Source organism: Meleagris gallopavo, chromosome 11 (genome assembly GCF_905368555.1).
Source record: "Meleagris gallopavo chromosome 11, MGAL_WU_HG_1.1, whole genome shotgun sequence".
In the NCBI taxonomy this organism is placed as follows: domain Eukaryota; kingdom Metazoa; phylum Chordata; class Aves; order Galliformes; family Phasianidae; genus Meleagris; species Meleagris gallopavo.
This window is the reverse complement of record NC_139414.1, coordinates 10,951,571-10,971,736: the sequence shown is the minus strand read 5'-3', so window position 1 is coordinate 10,971,736 and position 20,166 is coordinate 10,951,571. Positions and strand designations below refer to the sequence as shown.

General features: G+C 41.7%; 1 protein-coding gene across 2 annotated transcripts; it reads left to right on the top strand.

The window, feature by feature from the left end:
• Positions 1-5,804: 5,804 nt before the first annotated feature.
• LOC100544033 (phospholipid scramblase 1) lies at positions 5,805-18,660 on the top strand. 2 transcript variants are annotated; one of them, XM_085232787.1, is made up of 9 exons: positions 5,805-6,077; positions 10,304-10,335; positions 11,121-11,222; positions 12,777-12,937; positions 13,961-14,003; positions 15,035-15,255; positions 15,707-15,868; positions 16,912-17,073; positions 18,239-18,660. In XM_085232787.1, the coding sequence occupies exons 2-9, from the start codon at positions 10,329-10,331 to the stop codon at positions 18,296-18,298; spliced, it is 918 nt and encodes a 305-aa protein (XP_085088913.1). In that variant the 5' UTR covers positions 5,805-6,077; positions 10,304-10,328; the 3' UTR covers positions 18,299-18,660. The 2 variants fall into 2 exon arrangements, with proteins under 2 accessions (XP_085088913.1, XP_085088915.1); XM_085232789.1 differs by lacking the exon at positions 5,805-6,077 and adding an exon at positions 6,100-6,216.
• Positions 18,661-20,166: the final 1,506 nt, after the last annotated feature.

Sequence of the window (20,166 nt, the reverse complement as noted above, 5' to 3'; positions counted from 1 at the left end):
AGTAAGACTTAATAGTAAATATAGAGTTTATGTCTTATGTAAATATCTGTTTTCCTTTTTCCAATATTTCCCCCTTTCCGGCCTCCTGTATCTCCTAGCTCTTGTCCTGGGTTTCCTTGAAACTCATTCTTAATTGACCTGTCGATCTGTATCATAAACCTTTGCAGATCTAGTGTCCCTTTTATCTTCACAACATCCTAGTTAATCTACTTCATTAATGAAATCCTCAGTGATGTCAGAACATTCTTATCAGACAAGTAACTTATGAAAAAATGCACATTCTGTTCTCCGTCTGGCTATATATTCAGGTATTGCAAAATTCACACTCAGGCCGATAAAAAGAAGTGAGTGCATAGTGTACATTATTGCACAGCCCTAATAGCCCCATTTGTGGCTCTTACATGTTTCAGCATGTCCCTTACTGACCTATGTGACTATGTTAACTATCACATCATATAATAAAATCACTGAACAGTTTGGGTTAGAAGGGATCTTAAAGCCCATCTAGTACCAACCCCTACCATGGGCTGGCTGCTCCCTGGCCAGCTCAGCTGCCCAGCCCCCACCCAATCTGGTCTTGAGCACCTCAAGGGAGGGTGGAGCATCTACTGCTTCTCTGGGTAGCAGTGCCAGGGCCTCACCACCCTCTGAGTAAAGAATTTCTTCCTAATATCTAAATTTCTAATCCAAATGTCCCCTGATTTAGTTTAACAACAGTAAAGTCAAAGTGAAGTTTTTTTTCAGAAGCTCAAATTCAAAAACAGTGCTAGGATGTATAAGATTAGGTAACTGTAAATGAAAACAGGTGTGGGCTGAATGCTTTCAGATACTCTTTGTTGTGCTGGAACAAAGTGAGGCTGGGCAGTGGAGGAGACCCATATGCAGACCCCTTCATGCCTAACACCAACCTATTCACTACAGCCATGCACCTATATGGTGTGGATGGCTTCTGTCTGCAGTGCTTTTTTTCCACGTGGCTTTCAAAAATGGAGGTAAATGTAATTCAAGGCCCCAGGCAGCCTAACAGAAATGACCAGCTGCGATTCCCTGTTTGTGCACTGGCAGTGATGCCGGGTCTGGAAGTATCTGAATGGCAGGAGGACAGTGTGCAGGGGCACAGGCATCTTGTCAGTGCTGGGAACTCTGAGGCTGCCTACAACAGAGCCTAAATGGAAGACCTTGATGGTGAAAAAAGCTTAAACACAAATGCGAGCAACTCTAAACTGCCTGGAAAGCCAGAGTGTGCACTTTGACACACACACTGTGTGCCTGCAGGATAGGGAAAAGGAGCTGGCTGGAGTAGACTTTCCTGATTTATTGCTTAAGCCTGAATTACTTACGCTTTTTAGGTAAAAAATCATGCCTATGGGAATGTTGCTCATAAATACCTATTTGCAGGATAAGGAACACTTCAGCAGAAAACAGGATTTACTCAAGCTGCATTTAACATTTGTAGTATCCCAGTTAATCCTAAATGTTGCAAGCTGTAGTGGACTATTTCTTTTTGCCTACTTGTTCTTTTCCACTCTATATCCTGATTTCCTACACTAAAGCAGCTTATGCCCATTCATTTGCAATGCTGGCATTCAAAATTTTGTCTGGCTGGCAGTAGCAAAACTTCATTTAGCCTTTTCCTCAGTGAAAGAAATGGGTTTGGCACAAAAACATTTAGTAGCAAAATCCAGTACACTGTGTTGATTCTTTCATTGTTCTATTGTTGTTTTTCCCCTTGTGTTCAAACATTTTGAGAAAAGATGCACAGCAACACCTGCTTGTTCACTCTGGGAATTGCTTTCACTGTTTAAATGACCATCCCTGTCTGCCTGAGTAGACACCTAGCAGGTCAACATGGAAGAACCAAGCGATTCAGAATTCTTATCCATACCACCCTGTTACTAGAATGCTGATTTAACGAAACATGCAATGGTATTAAAACTATTTTCTCCATTTCCCTTCTCAAAGGAGAACCTGAAAGTCATTAGTCAGACTGCAGGCTTGATGCTGACTTGACGTTGTTAAATGAAATCAAATAAGCTAACAGTCCTATTACCACAGCTACAAATCTTTAATACTGACAATGTGTTAGCTGCATCTTCTAGTTTTGTGAATACGTCTTTTATTATCTAAGCCAAGGCCTAGTTACTGAACCAAAAACAGCACAACTGGGACATGGGAGACATCGGCTCATTTCTCTGTCTGTCAGCTGTTGCTGCGAAGGAATCTGTTTGCCCCAGCTCCATACCAGAGAAATAATAATAGTAATGTATCTATTTTTCATATGTTTAGATTTAAGCTGCTTCTTGCTACATGTTCATCATCTCTGACACACTAGTGGTGATCTGATGTTACTCTCGCCATGTTTCATCAACAGGGTTGATGTCTCATCATCGCAGTTGGATACTACAGGATCCACCAAGGTGCCAGAGTATAGGGGGACTGGAGGTTGAAGTAGCTGTAAGTGATATTCTAAGCACTCCAAATGCACGCAACATACCTCAAAAATGGGATCAGGAATCTACAAATAATGTTTAATTCCAGTTAGACATGATTAACCTAAAGAAGGAGCGTGGTGCCTTTCTCACTTCCTTAAAAGCAATTCCAACTTCTCTCTCAAATGTTTAAGGCACTGATTAAATCTGCTCAATGGGGCAAATAAAGAGGCACTATGTGATCTAACAGACAAGCACTGACTGCCTGTTGTGTGACTCCCATGATCCCAGTTGGAGAAGAAAACAAGCTGGGTATTGTTCTGTATGGCAGGCCAGCCATTTACTTTGTGTCGTGTAAACCATGGTATATTTCTTCTGCCCTTGCAGGTGAGTAGGTTTCTTCCAGAAAAATGTCTGAGAGAAAAAGGAAGGATATGCTGCTGTTCTCCTTGACAGGACAAAGACATCCTTATGTAGGAAACAACATTCATCCCTATGTCAAATAGACATGTTTGTTGGAATAGAGTATTTAAATCTCTGCACGTAAATCTGAGCTGAGCTAACAACTTCATTCTTGTTGAAAAGTATTATCATATACTACCATGTATTTCTGATTTTCCAACCATATGAAAATATACATATACCTATTTCTGACAAAAATTGGTGTCCTATATTAATCCTCTTAGTGGAATCAGTTCAAATATGTGGAATAATGACAACTCCAGATTAGATTTGTGTGTACCTGATATAACGACCAAAATAAAATCCCCAAATCTCTGACATGCCCAGTTAGATGAAATTCAAAATATGGCCAGGATAATATATATGTATATATATATTTATTTATAAAAGTTGAATATTGAGATGAAGACTTGATTTTGGGAGATAGAAAAGGGCAGCTGTAGAATATATAAGGTTACAAAGTGACCTTCATTTACTCATTTCTCTTTTGTCTGGTAAGGATTCTGATTTAATTTGCAGTCTTGGGATTCATGCATGCACAAATTACTGCGATTAGATGTGTCTGTTTTAGATTAAGTGCAGCTTGCTTTGCAGAGATATAGATGGAAACCAGCAGCCCTAGCGTGGACTACAGAAACTACAGATCATCCTGAGTGCAATCACACGGCATGTGCAAGACAATCAGGGAATCAGGCCCAGCCAACATGGGTTCATGAAAAGCACGTTGTGATTGACCAGCCTCATCTTCTCCTATGACAAGGCAACCCAACTGGTTCAGCAAGACCAAGTGCCATCCTGCACTTTGGTTACAATAAACCCAAGCAAAAGTATAGGCTTGGGGCAGAATGTCTGGAAGGCTGTGTGGAGAAAAAGGATCTGGGGTTCTTAGTTGATGTTCGACTGAACATGAGCCAGCTAGGTGCTCAGGTGGCCAAGAAGGCCAATGGCATCCACGGTTGCATCAGAAATAGAGCAGCCAGCAGGAGCAGGGAAGTGATCTTCCCTCTATCAGCTCTGGTGAGGCTGCATCTCGAGTACCAAGTTCAGCTTTGGGCCCTCACTATAAGTATGTCATTGAGGCCCTGAAGCATGTCCAGAGAGTGGCAGTGAAGCTGTGAAAGGTCTGGAGCACAAGTCTTATGGGGAGCCGCTGAGGAAACTGGGATTGTTCAGTCTGGAGAAGAGGAGGCACGGGGGAGACCTCTTCACCCTCTATGACTCCCTGAAAGAAGGCTGTGAAAATGCATTTTTTGTTTCTAGTGATTTATCAAACAGAATTACTTTCTATTACTAATTGTCTGAAATACTCTTAAGCCTTCTGAAGTAGGAATGTATAATGAAAGAAAAGGATTGTAGCAGCCTAGAGATGGAAATATCTATGTATGCTGCATGAAGGCGCTTGTTTGTTGCTGATGAAAATGCACAGCTGATGGTGGTGTCTGTGCTGAAAAAGTGTTTTGTAGCTGAGAACTTGCTCTATCAAATAGAGTTATTGTGCTTTTTGTTTCTCTTATAGTTTTCACAAAAATAAATACTTTGAGTGACCTCTGTACAACAACCCTTATAAAATATGGCCTTTCAGTAAAATACATCCCTGGCTTATCTACGTGACATTGATGTTAACTGCATCTTTGGATAATCTTTAACCTTAAAACATGTGGAGCACATTTTATAATGAAGTAGCTTCTATAAAGGTAGCTGAGCTGTAAGGAAGTATTTAACACTTTCCTGTCTAGATCATCTACTAACAAATTTTGATGAAATATAACTGTCTTCTTCTTTCTTCTTCCTTTTTTTTTTCTTTCTTTTTTTTAAATTTAAATATAGGCATGGCAAGCCTTTGGGCCCCAAACTACAGCTGCTCTTATCTGACAGACCACTAGCAGCTCTCCTGGTACTCTTTGGAGCTTCCCCATTCACCATCACCAATGAGCTGCTTATAGATTACGGATGGTAAGTGGTTCCCCAGGGTCTACATGGAAAGCACAAGAATTCAGGACAGCTTTAAAAATTACAGGAAAGTTACCAGTAGTTTCAATCTGCTCAGACTTAAGAACAGCATTTCTCCAAGCAGCATGGATCCTCTGTGCTGTCTGTATTTCTCCAGCTGGTACCACTGTATCGGTAAGCATTAATGTTACTTATTAGACATCAGAACGAACCAAAGGCAAGCCAATCACTTCCTTAAATCAACAGTGTTTTCATAGAATGGTTTAGATTGGAAAAGACTTTAAAGATCACTCAGCTCCAACCCCCTGCTGGGAGCTGGTTGCCACCCACCAGCTCAGGCTGCCCAGGGCCCATCTCCAGGGCTGGGGCATATATCACCTTGATATCCCACAGATATGGGCACGTGGCTATTAGGTCTCCCCACAGCCATTTCTTCTCCAAGCAGAAGCAACTCCATGTTCTCTGCCTCTTCTCACAAAGTACTGCAGTCTTGTCTGTCCTGGGACCCTCTCCTAAACGCAGTCCAAAGTTAGGATCCAAGGTTCTTGTGGCACAGAGCCGTCAGGGGCAAAGCCAGGCACAGCATTCCAGCTTGAACCTTAGAATTACAAAGTATAGGAGTGCAGTAACTGCCCTCCAACCACTGGCTGTGCTCCTGTTAGAACAACTCAAGATGCTCAGAGCCTTTTTTTCAGTTTTTGGGAAACCATGCAGAAACAGTGCATCCACGGTAAGCACTAATCAAAAGCAGTTTCATTTTGTTTTCTTCCTGAGTAATGTTTCCCATAAACCAGCTGGTTTGGCCAAATAGCTTTTGAAACAAGTAGCTGAACAGCCAAACCTCCTTAAAGAGCACCTGCGTTACTTCAGTTCCAGAAGTTACACGGAGGGAGCCATTACCACTTTAAATTTCGAGCCGTGCAAGGCCTTCTAGAAATACTCAGGGCTTTTTTAGTGTTTGCCCTCGCGCTCCGCCACCAGCGCCGAGCTCGGGTCAGCGGCGGCCAAGGGAGCCGCGGGCGGGGCCGTGACGCACGCCGGGCTCCGCACCCCCGTGGCCGTGCCCCTTCCCGGCCGCGCCGCTCTCTGCTCTGCTCGGGGGCGGCGGCGCTTCCCGGCCGCACCCGCCCCGCTGAGCCAAGAGCCGCGCTGAGCGCTGCGGCAGTGCGGAGCGGTCTCCAGGTGCTGGTGGGGCGTGTGCTCGCTGCGTAGGATTTCCTCCGGGTGCTTCTGAAGGTATCTGTATTTTTGTCACGGGGATGCTTATTGATCAGAAGGGCTACGTTTTCTACTGGCGGATTGTGCGGTGAAATAGAAAATCTCTCTCTTCGAGGATAGCCGGTTGTTAGAAGTGGCACAGTAACTCCTTCCGAAGGTGGGCTTATGGAGAGGTCTCGTTTCTGGCAGTGCTGAGGGTGCGTGGTGGTCCCGGCGGCACTGGGAGCTCGGTGGTACCTGGGTGGGGCTGAGCCGGGATGCTCTGCACGATGTCCCCGGGGCTGTGTGCTGCAGGGCTCTAGGGGTCAGAGCAGCATCTGTGTAAGGGAAGAGGTACGTGTCGCTGCACCAGAAAATAATTTTGTGTCAGCTTGCAGGTCATTAAATTCCTTCTTGAAAAGCTATTTTGTTAATTTTGACAAAAACAAAACCAACCAAACAAACAAAAACAAAAACAAAAAACAACCACAAAACCCCACCTGTTTAATTAGAGAAACAGGATGATTTTTAAGTCTAGCAGTCAAGGTTAAAATCCAGCATTTGAACAGTCTGAAATAATGCAGTGATAGAAAGAGGTGCCATAAAGCTAGCTGGGGTGAACTAATGCTTGCCTTACGGCTATTTGGCTCCTAAAGTCTGTTTATTAAACCACGTGCTTTCTCAGAAAGGACCTGTTTGGGTCTGTAAGTGGCACTGTGCATAGTGTTTGTGTCTGGGGACACATGTTAATGTGCTCTTGGCAGCACTGTGCACAGCTGGGTCGGAGATGGAGCTGGTGGTCACAAATGGAAGCAGTGCCGCTTTTCAGATAGAAAGCAGAAGCCCTGCAGTTAAGTAAATTAAGGGGTCTTGAAAGCAGTTGCATCATTGCTGCAGACGTGCATCAGGGTGTTGGAAATATCCAAATAATTTTGTCAGGACGGTATCTCTGATAAAAGCAGATTTTATTCGCGATTGCAATGGCGGGCGTCCCACAAGCAGGAGCGCACCTATGGATACAACATGACAGCCTTTATACCCTGTTTTCTCTCCTTTGCCTCCCCCCTCTCCACTGCTTCCCCACTGGCTGGGTACTCCAGGTTCACAATCTTATCGGAGGATTTACATTTGTTATTTACTTGTTAATTTGTTTGTTATCTGGTGTCAGTCAGTCGCCATCCAAGATGTCTCAATGCTCTTCTTGTTGTATTGATACGGTGATGTGCTTCCAAGTCTTCGTTAAACAAGGATCACCGGGGCAAGGGATGATGCCAGGCCTTCCAATGTCTCTTCAGGCGCTTCCTCGGGCATGCCATGACTTGTTCTCTGGTTTGATCTCGTGCAGGATATTCTTGCAGTGTGTATGACAAAATATATACACCTATATACACCTATATACAGAGCGTGCGTCCCTGGGAAGGGTTATCTAGACGATAAGTGACGTAAACTATCAGAGATCTTCCCCAAGTTAAGCAGAAAGACTCCCAAAAAGAACTATGACAGCGGAGATCATGAAATAAAAATATATATATTATCCAATTCTAATGCAGAAACAACATTTGATTCCCACAAGGGTAAGATCTAGAAACTGAGGCTGTGTAGTGCAGTTCTGAAAAGGAGTAAGGGGTGGAAAGGCAGCATGGGCTTTGTGCGGCCCATTAAAAGGGGGTGGTCTTAGGGCAGTGTTCCCATACCGTTCTCTAAACTGGAACTGCTTTGTTCTGACTTCCTTCAGAACAGATAATTCCACAATTTCCTTTCCAAAAGTTTTTTGCTGACCTTAGGTGCCTGAGCTGAAACTTCCCCTGGAGGGAAAAATGCAGTGCCTTGTATCTCAGTGCCACTTCTATGGTACTTGTTAATGATTTGAGAAAATGAAGAACAGGTTGGGTGTGCTGTGGAAGCTCCTGAATGCAGCATGTGAGAGCAGAGGGAGAAGCCTGGGAGCTCCTGCTGTGCAGGCAGGTGGGCGGCACAGTGCTTCAGGGCATGGGCAGTGAGTGAGGCTGCTGGGCCTGGTCCCTTTCTCTCCTGAGGGCGCAGAGCCTGTTCCCTTCCAACTTTGCTTGGTGGCAGGGCTGGCTCTGCCTGGAAATGTCAGGTTGCCCAGTGATCCAGAAACCATTTCATGAGTGTCATTACTGGAGCCTGACAGCAAAATCACTTCTGCTTTCTCTGGGTAAACTGAACCCTGAGACGTCTCTCCTGTAGCAGGGGAGGATATTTATATCCCCTGTGAGACCAGAGCTATGAACTCCCATTGGAATCTCAGCCAGGAAAGGGCAGTGCTTGACCAGAACGGAAGAGGTCTTCCGGGCACGTGGTCCTGTTCCCAGCCCTGGCACCAAACAGCTCCAGTGTGGGGCAGGCCTGGAGCCCCAGCCACGTCCCTTCCTCTCCACAGGGATGTGCCATCAGCGGGGCTTTGTGGCACCCAGCATGGCATCTGAAGGACCCTTACAATCCTGGCATAACTTGGGTTGGGAAGGTTTAAAGCAACTGGTCTGCTCATTGGTACATTTTCATCACCAGGTGGGAATTTCCCCATGCATATGAGAATGGCTGAACAATCTATTGTGTAATACAATTGAGAAAAATGAGATTCTGTTCCTTATTCCTATGGTACTTCAGAAGTTTACATTATTTCACAATCGATGAAATCACACAGATGAAAAGCAAGGTGTGACTGGCAGTGCTGTGACACGGTAGCTGAATCACTGGTGGCAGGAGTCTGGATAAAAAGCAATAGAAAAATAATGTTAGTGAAAGAAGTAATGTCAACATTAGTGTTGTGTCTGATGAAATGGGAGGTGAATTTTGTAAAGTCTTTGCTAGCTGTAGAGCACATCTCAGTATTTCTGAAACATCAGCCACACAGAGGAGTGTGTGAGTGGCTATATGGAGAGAAAATATTCCGGGCTAATATAAAGGCTTTTTTTTTTTTTTTTTGAATAAATCATATGATTCTGTCTCTGCTTGACCTTTTCTAAAGGATTCAGTTGTAATTCTTAATACTTTTCAGAAGTTCAGCTATCCAGAACATCTCACAGTACGAGCTGATATATTGAAACTTGCAAAAGATTCCATTTATGTAAATATTTAAATCATCTTGAATTTGTGTATTCCACAAGCTGGAAGTTTTATCAGCATATTTTAATATGGTCATATATTAAACGTGACACACCAGATTATCATCATCAAGAACAAGGTTTAAGTTATGTAGTTTTAATGCATTATTTCAGATTTTTATTTCTAAAGAACATGCATTTTTTTTAGATTATTATTTTTTTTTTTAATCTATGCACATACTGAACTAGAATGCAGTTAAAACACATAAAACGGCATGGTATTTCTGTTAGCAGAGTATGCTAGTAAAGAAGAAAAAAGATATAGAGAAGATCACTTTTAAAACTAATTTATTAAACAAAGAGGATGTTGTGTGTAAGCTGGGGAATGAGCTGGATGCCACATTGCCCCACAGCCATTCAGCATCGTCTTATAATACTAGCTTTTGCTGTGTGAATGAGAAACAGGAAATAACTGCTTTCAGATTAAATTCCCATTTTTGTATGAGTGTCTTTGCTAAACTTAACTAGCTGGATGAACTGTAACAGACAAAATATATCTCTAGGTTTTGCTACATTCTTTTGCTTATTCAACTCCTTTTGGAAGCCCTAGAACAATAGAAAAAGGCAAACAGCTGGTCCTTTTGCTACTGGCAGTCTGCTGTGGATGCTCACTCACCTATGTTAGCACACCTCTTATCATATATGCAGTTTTTGTCTTCATGTATAATATCTAGCAGGGCCACTTGAAAAGTGAAATAGCATGGAGATTGATTAGTGGCAGCTGCTTCAGGATTTACCCAAGCTGGTTTTGTTGGAAGCCTGGATAACTAAACTAATTGCTCTGAAATTACTGTTATACTCGTTCATATGAATTGCACGATGACTTTGGATAGTTGCACAATGTCATCCTGTGTTGCAGTTGAATAACTGATGCTTTCCAACGAATTGAGCATGGTTTCAGAATACACAAAGCAGGAGTGCAGCAGGCAAAGGCAATGCAGGATTATTTCATGGTGGAAGCCTGGCCCAGGAGGAAGCTGAGATATTCAGTTATTTTAGCTTCTACTTGTAATTCAGCAGTCCCATGTAATTTAGACATTCAGATGTCTTTCATTGCAAATTTAAAAGAGAATGGTGAGTGGCCTTTGTGTGAAATTGTATGTTCAAAAACCAATAAATAAATATGTTGTTTTGCAGAACGGTTACAAGCAGATCCATAGCAATGCAAGGTGAGTAAAACAGTGTTGTTTTGTGTTATAGTAAAGATAACATTCTTTCTTAAGTATTCAAGCAATGTTAGTTTAGATATAAATTTGCCTAATAATTCTAGGAAAGATGTCTGAGTGTTTTGAATTCGAACATTAATATTTAATAATTTACACAATGTTTTCAAATCTTGAATCATCTTGAAACACTTCTGTTTCAAGGCTACTTCTGCTTACATGCTGACATCGGTAAATGTTCCTAAATTCATAACTCTGAAGTCAGTCATAATGTGCACAAATTAGCACGTTACTAGCAAGAAGAACTTGGGAGAAAAGTTTTATGTAGTGGAGAATGGGTTGTTGACCACTCTCTTCTGTACGGAAGTGCAGCCTGTCAGTTCCCGGGTAATTATTTGCATTGAAGCTTCCTCAGTCAGTGTGAATGGACAAAGGACCCTGCTTGGCAGGGCTTGGCTAGGTGACTTCTGGGTGTACCTTCCAAGCTAAGCAGTTCAAACCATAGTTCTGTGATTCTGTGATATTCTTTGTGATATACATGACAGTGCAGTAACTGTCTTTTTTTAAGCATGCTAAGAATCAGAACTCCTTTAAATTATGTCATGCTTTAATACACGTATTTTTGATAGATAAAATACAAGCTCATTATGTGGTTTTTGCTGTTCAAGAAACAGCAGCTTAATTTCTGTACACCTACTCTGAAAAAGAAGGCAGTGTTGTGGGTCTTTCCCCCTACGTGTGAGAGGAAATAAGTGAGAGCAGTACTCAAAGCTTATGTTGCATTCTTACAGCAAATAACCCGGCACCAGCACCTGGATTCTCCAATACTGGCTATGCACCAGGAAACCAGCCCCCGTATGGCCACCCGCAGTATGCAGCTGGGAACTTCTACGGTAGGTTGCCTGGCTACAGATCTGCTGTTTGGTTAGGAGATGTGCATGGGAAGGAGGAGGTTTCATCAAGGCAGCCATCTCTGATCTACAATTCTGTAATGTTCCTGTTAATATCTGTTCTGGTGGAAAGTCATTCTCTTTCCTTCTCGGTGCTGCATTTTTTGTGTGCTGAGCAGTGCCAGCAGTGGAGGAAGTCTGCAATGCTAGCTGTTCCTCAGTGGTCGCTGGGGGTGAGTTTGTTAGGGAAGCGTTACTGATGCAACACAATTAACGTGTGGCAGCTTCTTGCTCATGATCAGATTTTTTTTTTAATGTTTCGGTTCTTCAGTTTATTTTTCTCTAATAATCCAAAACTGAAGGATTGTTTTCCTCTCATCGTTTGCGTAGTTCCTGTTTCCATTTCTTTTCCTGCTGCTGTACTTTGCATGTGGTTGTACCTTCCATTTATTTCCTCTTTTTAATCTCGTTTTCTGCTCCTCATTCAGAACAGAGCACTCACAAATAGCTTATCACTCTGGCCGCAGACTGCTTTCTGAAGAGCCAGGTCACACTGAACAGTATCTAACAGGCTCCAGGCATAAATTATTTATAAAGTGCAAAGTGTTTGGCTTAAGTTTCTGTGCTGTGTGTACATTAAATCTTGTGCGTCTTTCAGCGAGGAAATCCGAGTTCTGTGAGTACGCAGCCTTCAAGGAATGAGCAGGTGCTCCCCGTGCTCCAAAGGCCAGGGAGGGGCTGTTTTATCTGAATACTGCATGTGATAACACGCACTGATAGCCGTCAGCTCTGCAGGAGGGTGGGTCCTTATCTGTGGTGGATGGTGCTGCTAATGCGGGGCTGTACGCCTGCATGCACTGCGTGGTTTATGGCCGCAGCATCATTTTTCATGTGAAGCAGTCTGTTTTATAACAGAATGAGGCACTGGTGCTAAGGGTAACCACGAGGTCTATGAGGCAGCATCTCTGGAACCACTTGTCTTCGGACTTTCTACGAAAGTATTCATGCTCGTTCTTCTTTGCAAGCTTCTGCGGGCTTCTGAGCAAAATACAGAACTGTGCATCAGACCGGAGCTGTCACCAGCCTGACGTGACGGTATTAAACGGGGGCATCCCGCCCTTCCCGTTCCGCAGCTGCTGCTACCGACGTCAGAGCTCTCCCGGCACGGGATTGCTGGAGACTGCTGGCGCCACCTGGCGGCGCGGCGCCGCACGCCGGAGGGCTCCCTACTGCGGGAGTAGCTGCGGCCCGCTGCCGCTCGGGAGGGAGTCCTCCGAGCAGTTCTAACTTCTTAATCTCCATGTGAATAGTATTTCTACTATGCTCAAGAGAGACGCGTTTGTTTATTTCATTTAGTTTTGTCTGGTGTGATTATAGCATCCCGATCCGGCATAACTTCCTTCATGAGAATTGCAATATCCCTAACTGAAATACATTGTAGAGATGAGAATCTGCGTAGTTCAAAATGGCTTATATGTTCTTTTCTTTTGAAGGTCCACGATACAATTATTTTTTCAAGACCTCAATTCCCTAACTGCGTCTCTCCTGTCTCTTCAGGCACTCCTGCAGCAGGGCCATATGCTTACCAGGCACAGCCCATGGGAAACCCATCCGGAGCTGCTGTTCCACCCATCCAGAACCAGCCTTCCGGGACCATCTGGATGCCCATCCCTCCTCCTATTCCCAACTGCCCTCCTGGACTGGAATATCTCACGCAGGTACCTGCACCCTTCATCCTTCCCCAGGAAACAGGTAGTCACCTGAGAAGCAGCCTACACCTGGGAGAAAGCTAGAAAACACATCTGTCTTTATTGCAGCTGCATGAGTTGCTGCTCTTAGGCTGCTGCGTGAGCCCTCTTGTAACGTGAGTGATGCACGTGTGAGTGTGGAAATACCTGTTATGGCCAGAGCATTTTGAGGGATACCCACTCCTGCTGAGTGCGATGCTAAAGGACAGTGGGCACAGATCAATTGCATGTCTTTCCCATTTCTGAAGCTACTGTTTGTGAGATGTAATGCAATTTGTCAAGATGCATTGCATTTATGTGTATACGTATATAGGCACCTGTAGCACAATATATGAGTTTGCTTTCCTACATGATGCTTTCTCAGTGCCTCTCGTCAAACATACTTAGAAAATGTTTGCAGCAAAATGAAAATTGCTCCCATGTTGCAGTATATATCATAGGAAACACCCTTTGACTGTAAAAGTGTAGTTTATCTCATCACTGGGAGCAAATACAAAGGCCATATGCTGATGTTTACGGTTGTGCGTATTTCTCAGAAAATAAACCAATACCAAACTTGGTGTTTCCTTAATTTCACTCAGAGCTGAGCAGTAGCTGAGCTTCTGCTTTAAAATTTTTGAATTTCCTCCTAGTGGTTCCTGTTTTCTCTGTGCAGACTCCTGATGCAGGCATCTAACATGGGGATTTCAGACTCTGTAGTATTACTGAGTCACATCAAGTTGTGAAAGTAGCATGTTAGACCTGCATCCCTGTAGCCAGATCAGTCTGGATACAGCTTCCATCATCTGCTCTGGTGCTTGTAACACCGTTCTGGTAAAATGAGAGAGAGACATGAGTCATGTCTGCAGCTTAACTGATAGATATCAGTCTCTGAACAATGTATTGATCATTAACACTGTACTCTGAAATGAAACAACAGTGCTTCTTAAAACTAGGTATCTCCTAGTTACAACTTGCTAACTATTTATTGTTTCATTTTTCAACCATGAACAGATTGACCAGATATTAATTCATCAGCAAATTGAACTTCTTGAGAGTAAGTGAAATGTTTTTATAGCAGAGAAATGTTTAAGTTTAATAGTACCAAGAACTGTAGAATTTAGGCCTTCTTTGACACGGATTCTTTAAAATCCTTTAATGGATTGCCACCTCAGTTTTTCCTGCTTGTTATCATCTCAATTCCCACAGAACTTATGGAGGAGAGAAGGGAACAGAAAAACAGGAGGCTAGAAGAGGATTTTTATCTGGTTCTGTATATTATAAGATAGACAGCAGTACTGTTTATCTCAGTAGTCTTTGTAGCTTATCATAGATGAAGTCACGAATCTCCCATGTGATTCATGTGATTTCAGCTTTCCTCTTTTCCCTTTAATGTCTCATGTCTGTTCGTACTGCATCTTAATTCCTTAGGCTAGCTTGCTGCTCTGATCTCATTTCCAAATCTTGCTCTTTTAGTGAATTGGATTTCTTTCCTTCTGCTTCCCTCATTCCATTCACTTTAAGAATATGAGAGTCATGTTTTCAATGTCTTTCAAAACAGGATAAATAAATACTGTTGCATCTGCTTTCCATAATATTTCAGGGGTATTTTTGTTGAAGAAACTAATCAAAATTACAGCCCTGGTTCTTGACATCTTATATTTGTTTAGCTGTGAATCTTGACTGTGAGGCCTTTTTGTGGCTTTCTGAATCTGAACATAATTGTGCCCTCTGGAGCCCTTTTCTGCTTCACCATACCTTCTGCTCCTCCCTAAGAAACTTCCTGCTGTGTGGCTAGGAATGGTGGTGCTTGCTCTTGCAGCTGGCACCCATGACTGGAGGGAGGGGAACTGATGGATGTCTCCGTGCTTTTTCCATATCACCATGTTCACAGTGGCTTGTCCTTTTTGAACTTCTGTTGGGCTGCTCTGCTTGAGGTCCCTTCCCCACCGCTCCCTCTGTCAGAGCTGCCTCTGATGGATGCCAAATGGGGCCTTTCCAAGCAGTAGATTAGGGTTAGCTTGGTACTTTTACTACTTGTTCATGCAGATGCACCTCAGGAACTAACAGTTCTGTTACTTTTTTCAGTTTTTATTGGATTGGAATCAAACAACAAATATGAAATCAAGAATTCACTGGGACAAAGGGTGTACTTTGCAGCAGAGGACACTGACTGCTGCACAAGGAACTGCTGTGGGCCAGCACGACCTTTCACCATCAAGATTATGGACAATCTGGGTCATGAGGTGATAAGGCTGGAGAGACCCCTCAGGTGTTCGTCATGTTTTTTCCCCTGCTGCTTACAGGAGGTGAGTCACTTCTCACCATGAGGGATAAGATCTTCTTTAATATTAATGAATATCAGGTGATGATTATGGACAGAATCTCAAATCTGAGCCTTCTCAGAGCTCTTACTGAACAGATGTATAGTAGCTGCACCCTATGAGTCCTTGACTTTCAGGATGCTCAGTATCTTTCCTTCTTCACTAGACGTTGATCTTTGCAATGTAGACACATGTTCTGTAGCTCAGGAGTATGTTATTGATTTCAATGAAGGTAGAAGTTGCATATTGGTTTTGGAATGTGTGTGCAGCTTTCTGAAATTGTTTGCAGAAAGCCTAGTGCAGCTTCATTGGAAAGCTGGGTTGTTATGAAAAAATAGGTTGTGTTCTGTTTGCATATTAGTGTGGATTTTTGTCTAATGAACACCTTAAAGCACAAAAAACTGCTTCACGTGGGGATTTTCTTTTTCCTGTGAAGATAGAAATTCAAGCACCTCCAGGAACACCAGTAGGTTATGTTGTCCAGAACTGGCATCCCTGCTTGCCCAAGTTTACTATTCAGGATGAGAAAAAAATGGATGTACTGAAAATTAATGGCCCTTGTGTCATCTGCAGCTGTTGTGAGGATGTTAATTTTGAGGTATGTAACGCCAAGAATTGTTTGTATATGTCTTCCTTCAAACAGTATTTTGATAGTAGTCTGTTGCTTCTCTTATAGCAAGACAATTATATTGTGGTATATAGAAAATAATTAGAACATAATCTTTTAATGCTAATATAGTCAGTTCAGTTCTGTAGGTAGGTAGATCGTTCTGGAAAAGCCTGGCTAAATTCCAGAAATCACATATGAAAGACACTCATCGGAGAACTGATTCCTTGTGATTGCATGCAAATCTCTTAATGGAAATTTGGAAGCAAAATCTTTTTTTAATCCATGGTGTTACTCCCTACCAGGAAAAAAAAAAAAGTTATTATCAGTTGTATTAGCTGTTTTTTAAGGTGATTTTCCACAGCCACTCATCCAATCATTTAATAGAAATTCACTAACCAAGTCAGTCATAATTTATACCTAAAATATACACTTGAATGACTGAAGAATTACAGTTTTTATTTAAAAACAATACTGATTAATGCATTAGCATTTTCATACAAATTAACTAGTAAACTAACTAAACTTTGTTTAAAATGATGTTGTAAATTGCTGAAGCAAGTTTAGTCTGATTTTTATTTTGGGAGATTACAATTTCATAGAGCTATGAACACTGGGTGTAACTTTAGGAAACAATGTTAAGAAAGGGCTAACCTCTCTTTTGGAACAAGAGAATGTTTACTTTTCCCTTGAGCTGTTCCTGGTGCATGGCAGGATATACTAATTCACTCTGTTGGCTAAAAGACAACACTCCCAGCAGAGTGTGTGTGTACATGCACGCGTGCATGTTTGCATGCAGTAGCTGACTTCCAATACCATTAAAACATTGAATTCCAGTCAGATTTAGAATTAAGTTGATGCCTGTGTTACTTCACTCTGACTTTCTGGTGGTCTGGTTTGTCTTTCAGTACCAATAGTTGCATTCAGTGACTGCATTAATTTAATAACACAATTTAAAGCTTTCAAATGCATCTGTAATGAAAAGAATTTGGGGGTTCTTGAATAACTTCTTTTTAAATTTTCTGTTAAAACAGGTGAAGTCTTTGGATGAGGTTTCTAATGTTGGAAGGATTTCTAAGCAGTGGTCTGGGTTTTTGAAAGAAGCATTTACAGATGCTGATAACTTTGGAGTCTCATTTCCAATGGACCTTGATGTAAAAATGAAAGCTGTCATGCTCGGCGCTTGCTTCCTTATCGTAAGTCTGTAGCTTACTGATATTTGAATATGAACTGACTTCATCTCAGTGTTTAAATTGTGCCGATAAAGGTTTTGATTCTGGGCTTCTCGAAGTGCTTGAGAGCTTTTGGTGAATTTATTGTGCGTAAAACTAACTCTGGAGGGAATATTTTGGATAATAAGCTTATTCTAGCCTACATGAAGTGCTGGCTATATTAAGAAGAACTTTACACAATCAGATTAACAAACCCTGCAAAAGACAACTCTAAAGACTCATAAGCAGAGGCAAGCATGTTTATGTGGGTGGTGAGATCAGAAATGTACAAAACAGCATTAGCCAGGAGGCTCAACCAGTGCCAGAATAGCTGACTGAAGTGGTGGACTGGACAGATAGGTGCTGCATCCAGCTCCTCCTGACCCTTCTTCTTGGAAATACATGAAGCACCAAGATGAGCAGGATTAAATGCTCCAGAGGTGTTGTTTCTATGGGCAGAGACTTCTGTGGGGGCAAAGTACATCTGACTTCATATCATTTTTGTCAGCACTCTGACTTTGCCATGCTTGTGTTTCCACTTAACCTGTGCAATTCAGCATCAGGTGCTGCTTCAAAAGTGCACTCTTTCTGTGTTGGTCAGGCTCCAGAAAGGGAGGAAATGGGTTTATGCAGCATCTGAGTTTGGAAAGTTCTCGCCAGCTTTAATTGCCCTGCATATGGACCAAATTTTCCTTAGATGTGTGTGTTTAGGTGCAAAGATGTAGGTGAAGAGTAGGGGAATATGAAGAAGCAAGGACTTCAGGCACAGAATACGGGTCTCCCATATGTAAAGTAAAGATAGTGACCTTTATGGCTGGCTCCAGTTTGAGGTAAAATTGAAGGGACTTGAGTCAGGCTGAAGGAAGTTAGGATGGAAATCCTAAGTAAAGGAAGCATGCTTTCTGCTATTGATAAAGTTAAACATCCCAGTTTTCCAGTTTTCCACCACTTTTTTCTCTTTTTGTGAATGCCTTGTTTTCTCTACAAGAGACTCAGGGATTAGATTGGAGAAAGGTACTTCAGCTGCTTCTCATCACATAAGGTTTCTGGGGGGAATTGCTTTGAATACCTTGCAAAAGAACCACCAACCGAGATCTAGATCTTAAAAGAATTTTTTGTTTCCTTTTTTTCCTTTTTATTTCCTTCCTAGGATTTCATGTTTTTTGAGAGTATTGGTGACAGCCAACAGCGAGCAGGAGTGTGGCAGTGAAATCTAGAACTTTGTATTTAGAAGGAAGAAAATAAACCACCCACTTCCCAGTGGATTACGGAGCTCCAGTGAGAATGTGACAAGTGGAAGAAGTGGACCTCTTACACTTGTAATTATATTTCTATAAACTAAAGGCTTTATTGTCTAGCTTGTGGTTCTGTAATCTAATTACACTGTTGTATTCAAATAAGCACCTTTTGTCTGTACAGATCAATACTGTAATGTATAGAAATATATAGCAGCCTTTTTTCCAATAAATTTGGAATTGTTGTATTAAAAACTTAATTCTTAAAAAAAGAGATCTATTTCTTTGTTCAATAATAATATAAGCAGTCAGCCTAATAAAGAGATTCTTATCCTTTCCTATGTATCCTTCTTTGGTAGTTTTGGCTTGATGTTGATATTCTGTTGTTTCCAACTTACCAAGTAAATACATTCAAAGACAAGTAATCTAAACAAACAGAACTATCAAAATTCACTGTAAAAAATTGTATTAATCCAGTGATGAGTCTGCTGTCATATGATTCGTTTAGTGTAACAGTTTCCTAATTTTGGTTCTTTTGAAACTTAAGGTTTTTATTTTCACCAACAGAAGTTAGAGGAGACTGTTAAAAAGAAGCAGCCACAGGCATTTGTTTCTAGTACTTGCTGAAAAGCATCGTGTCATCACTTTTTTTAACCAAGGGATCCATTTAAGAGTGAATGCAAATATAAGCAAGGTATTAGGAACCTTAGGCTAACGGAACATAACTGGGAGCCTATATTCATTCCTCCAGGTAACTCAAAATCTTGTGTGTATTGCTGTGCTTAGATGTTCAAAGTAAGGCCTGAAAGCACCCTCAGTCCAACCTGCATGCAAAATTAGACAAAAACAATCACATCTGTCTCTCAGATCAAACTATATAGGGAAAATATTTATTATAAGAAAGAAACCCTGGCTAAGCCTCACAGATTTGCCAGAACTGGTCTAATAACAGAAAAGAACTTCTACAATCTTGATTCATTAAAGCACACAGGGGCTGCTGGAGTAGGGGAATTTCCATCAGATGGCTAACTGGGTAGTTATGGTGCTGGTTCCACAGCTCTTTTGCCATGCACAATGCTTCACAATAGTTTTCTGTGAGGCTGAAAATATTACTTGAGAATTCATAGCTAAAGCTGCCAAGGGATAACTCTTTTGTTCACCAAACAGTATGTTGCCACTGTCATAATCTATTACTGTTTTCTAATCATATTTAATTCTGGAATGCTTATTCATTTATTTTTTTTTCAAGAACTTCAAGAGACAGGTGTGTTTGCTTGTGCATTTTTGAAATTGGTTGTGCTAAATGCAGAATAGATTATTCTTTAAGCAGTTTGTCTATATTCTGAAGGACCCACAGTAGCATCCATATTTGATTAAAAAAAAAAAAACAGGCTCTAGAAATTCCCACTTTCATCTATCAGACCGTAAGCAAAACAATGATTTATCCCCTATCTATATACAGGCTTTGGAAAACATGAGGAGTTTTTCAGCACGCTGCATGTTGCTCAATTCCATCTAGGTTAGAGAAAACTGTTACATAAAACCTTTACAAAGTGAGACTTGCAGATGGACTTCTTGTGTTCTGCTAATGACCTTTCCATCTGCATCATCCCTATGTTTTTCATGTCCAGCTGTTTAGAAGTCGCAGTCACTTAATGAAACCGTAGGGTCTATATGTCCAAGAAAAAACATAATTTATATGATATTTCTCAGTAAAATAATGTGTAGATAGTTTGGGTTTCTCAGAAAATGAAATTATAAGAAAGAGGGAAGAAAAATTATCTACCCCTTCCAAAGTCTTAAAACAAAATTGGGGTTTTGCTACCTGATCGAAGAGAATTTT

Bases quoted from the DNA above. Each gene is read 5' to 3' on its own strand.
- LOC100544033 (XM_085232787.1), top strand. The intron at 12,938-13,960 runs GTACCTGCACCC...AACCATGAACAG, and splicing joins GACTGGAATATCTCACGCAG to ATTGACCAGATATTAATTCA. The intron at 15,256-15,706 runs GTGAGTCACTTC...TTTCCTGTGAAG, and splicing joins TCCCCTGCTGCTTACAGGAG to ATAGAAATTCAAGCACCTCC.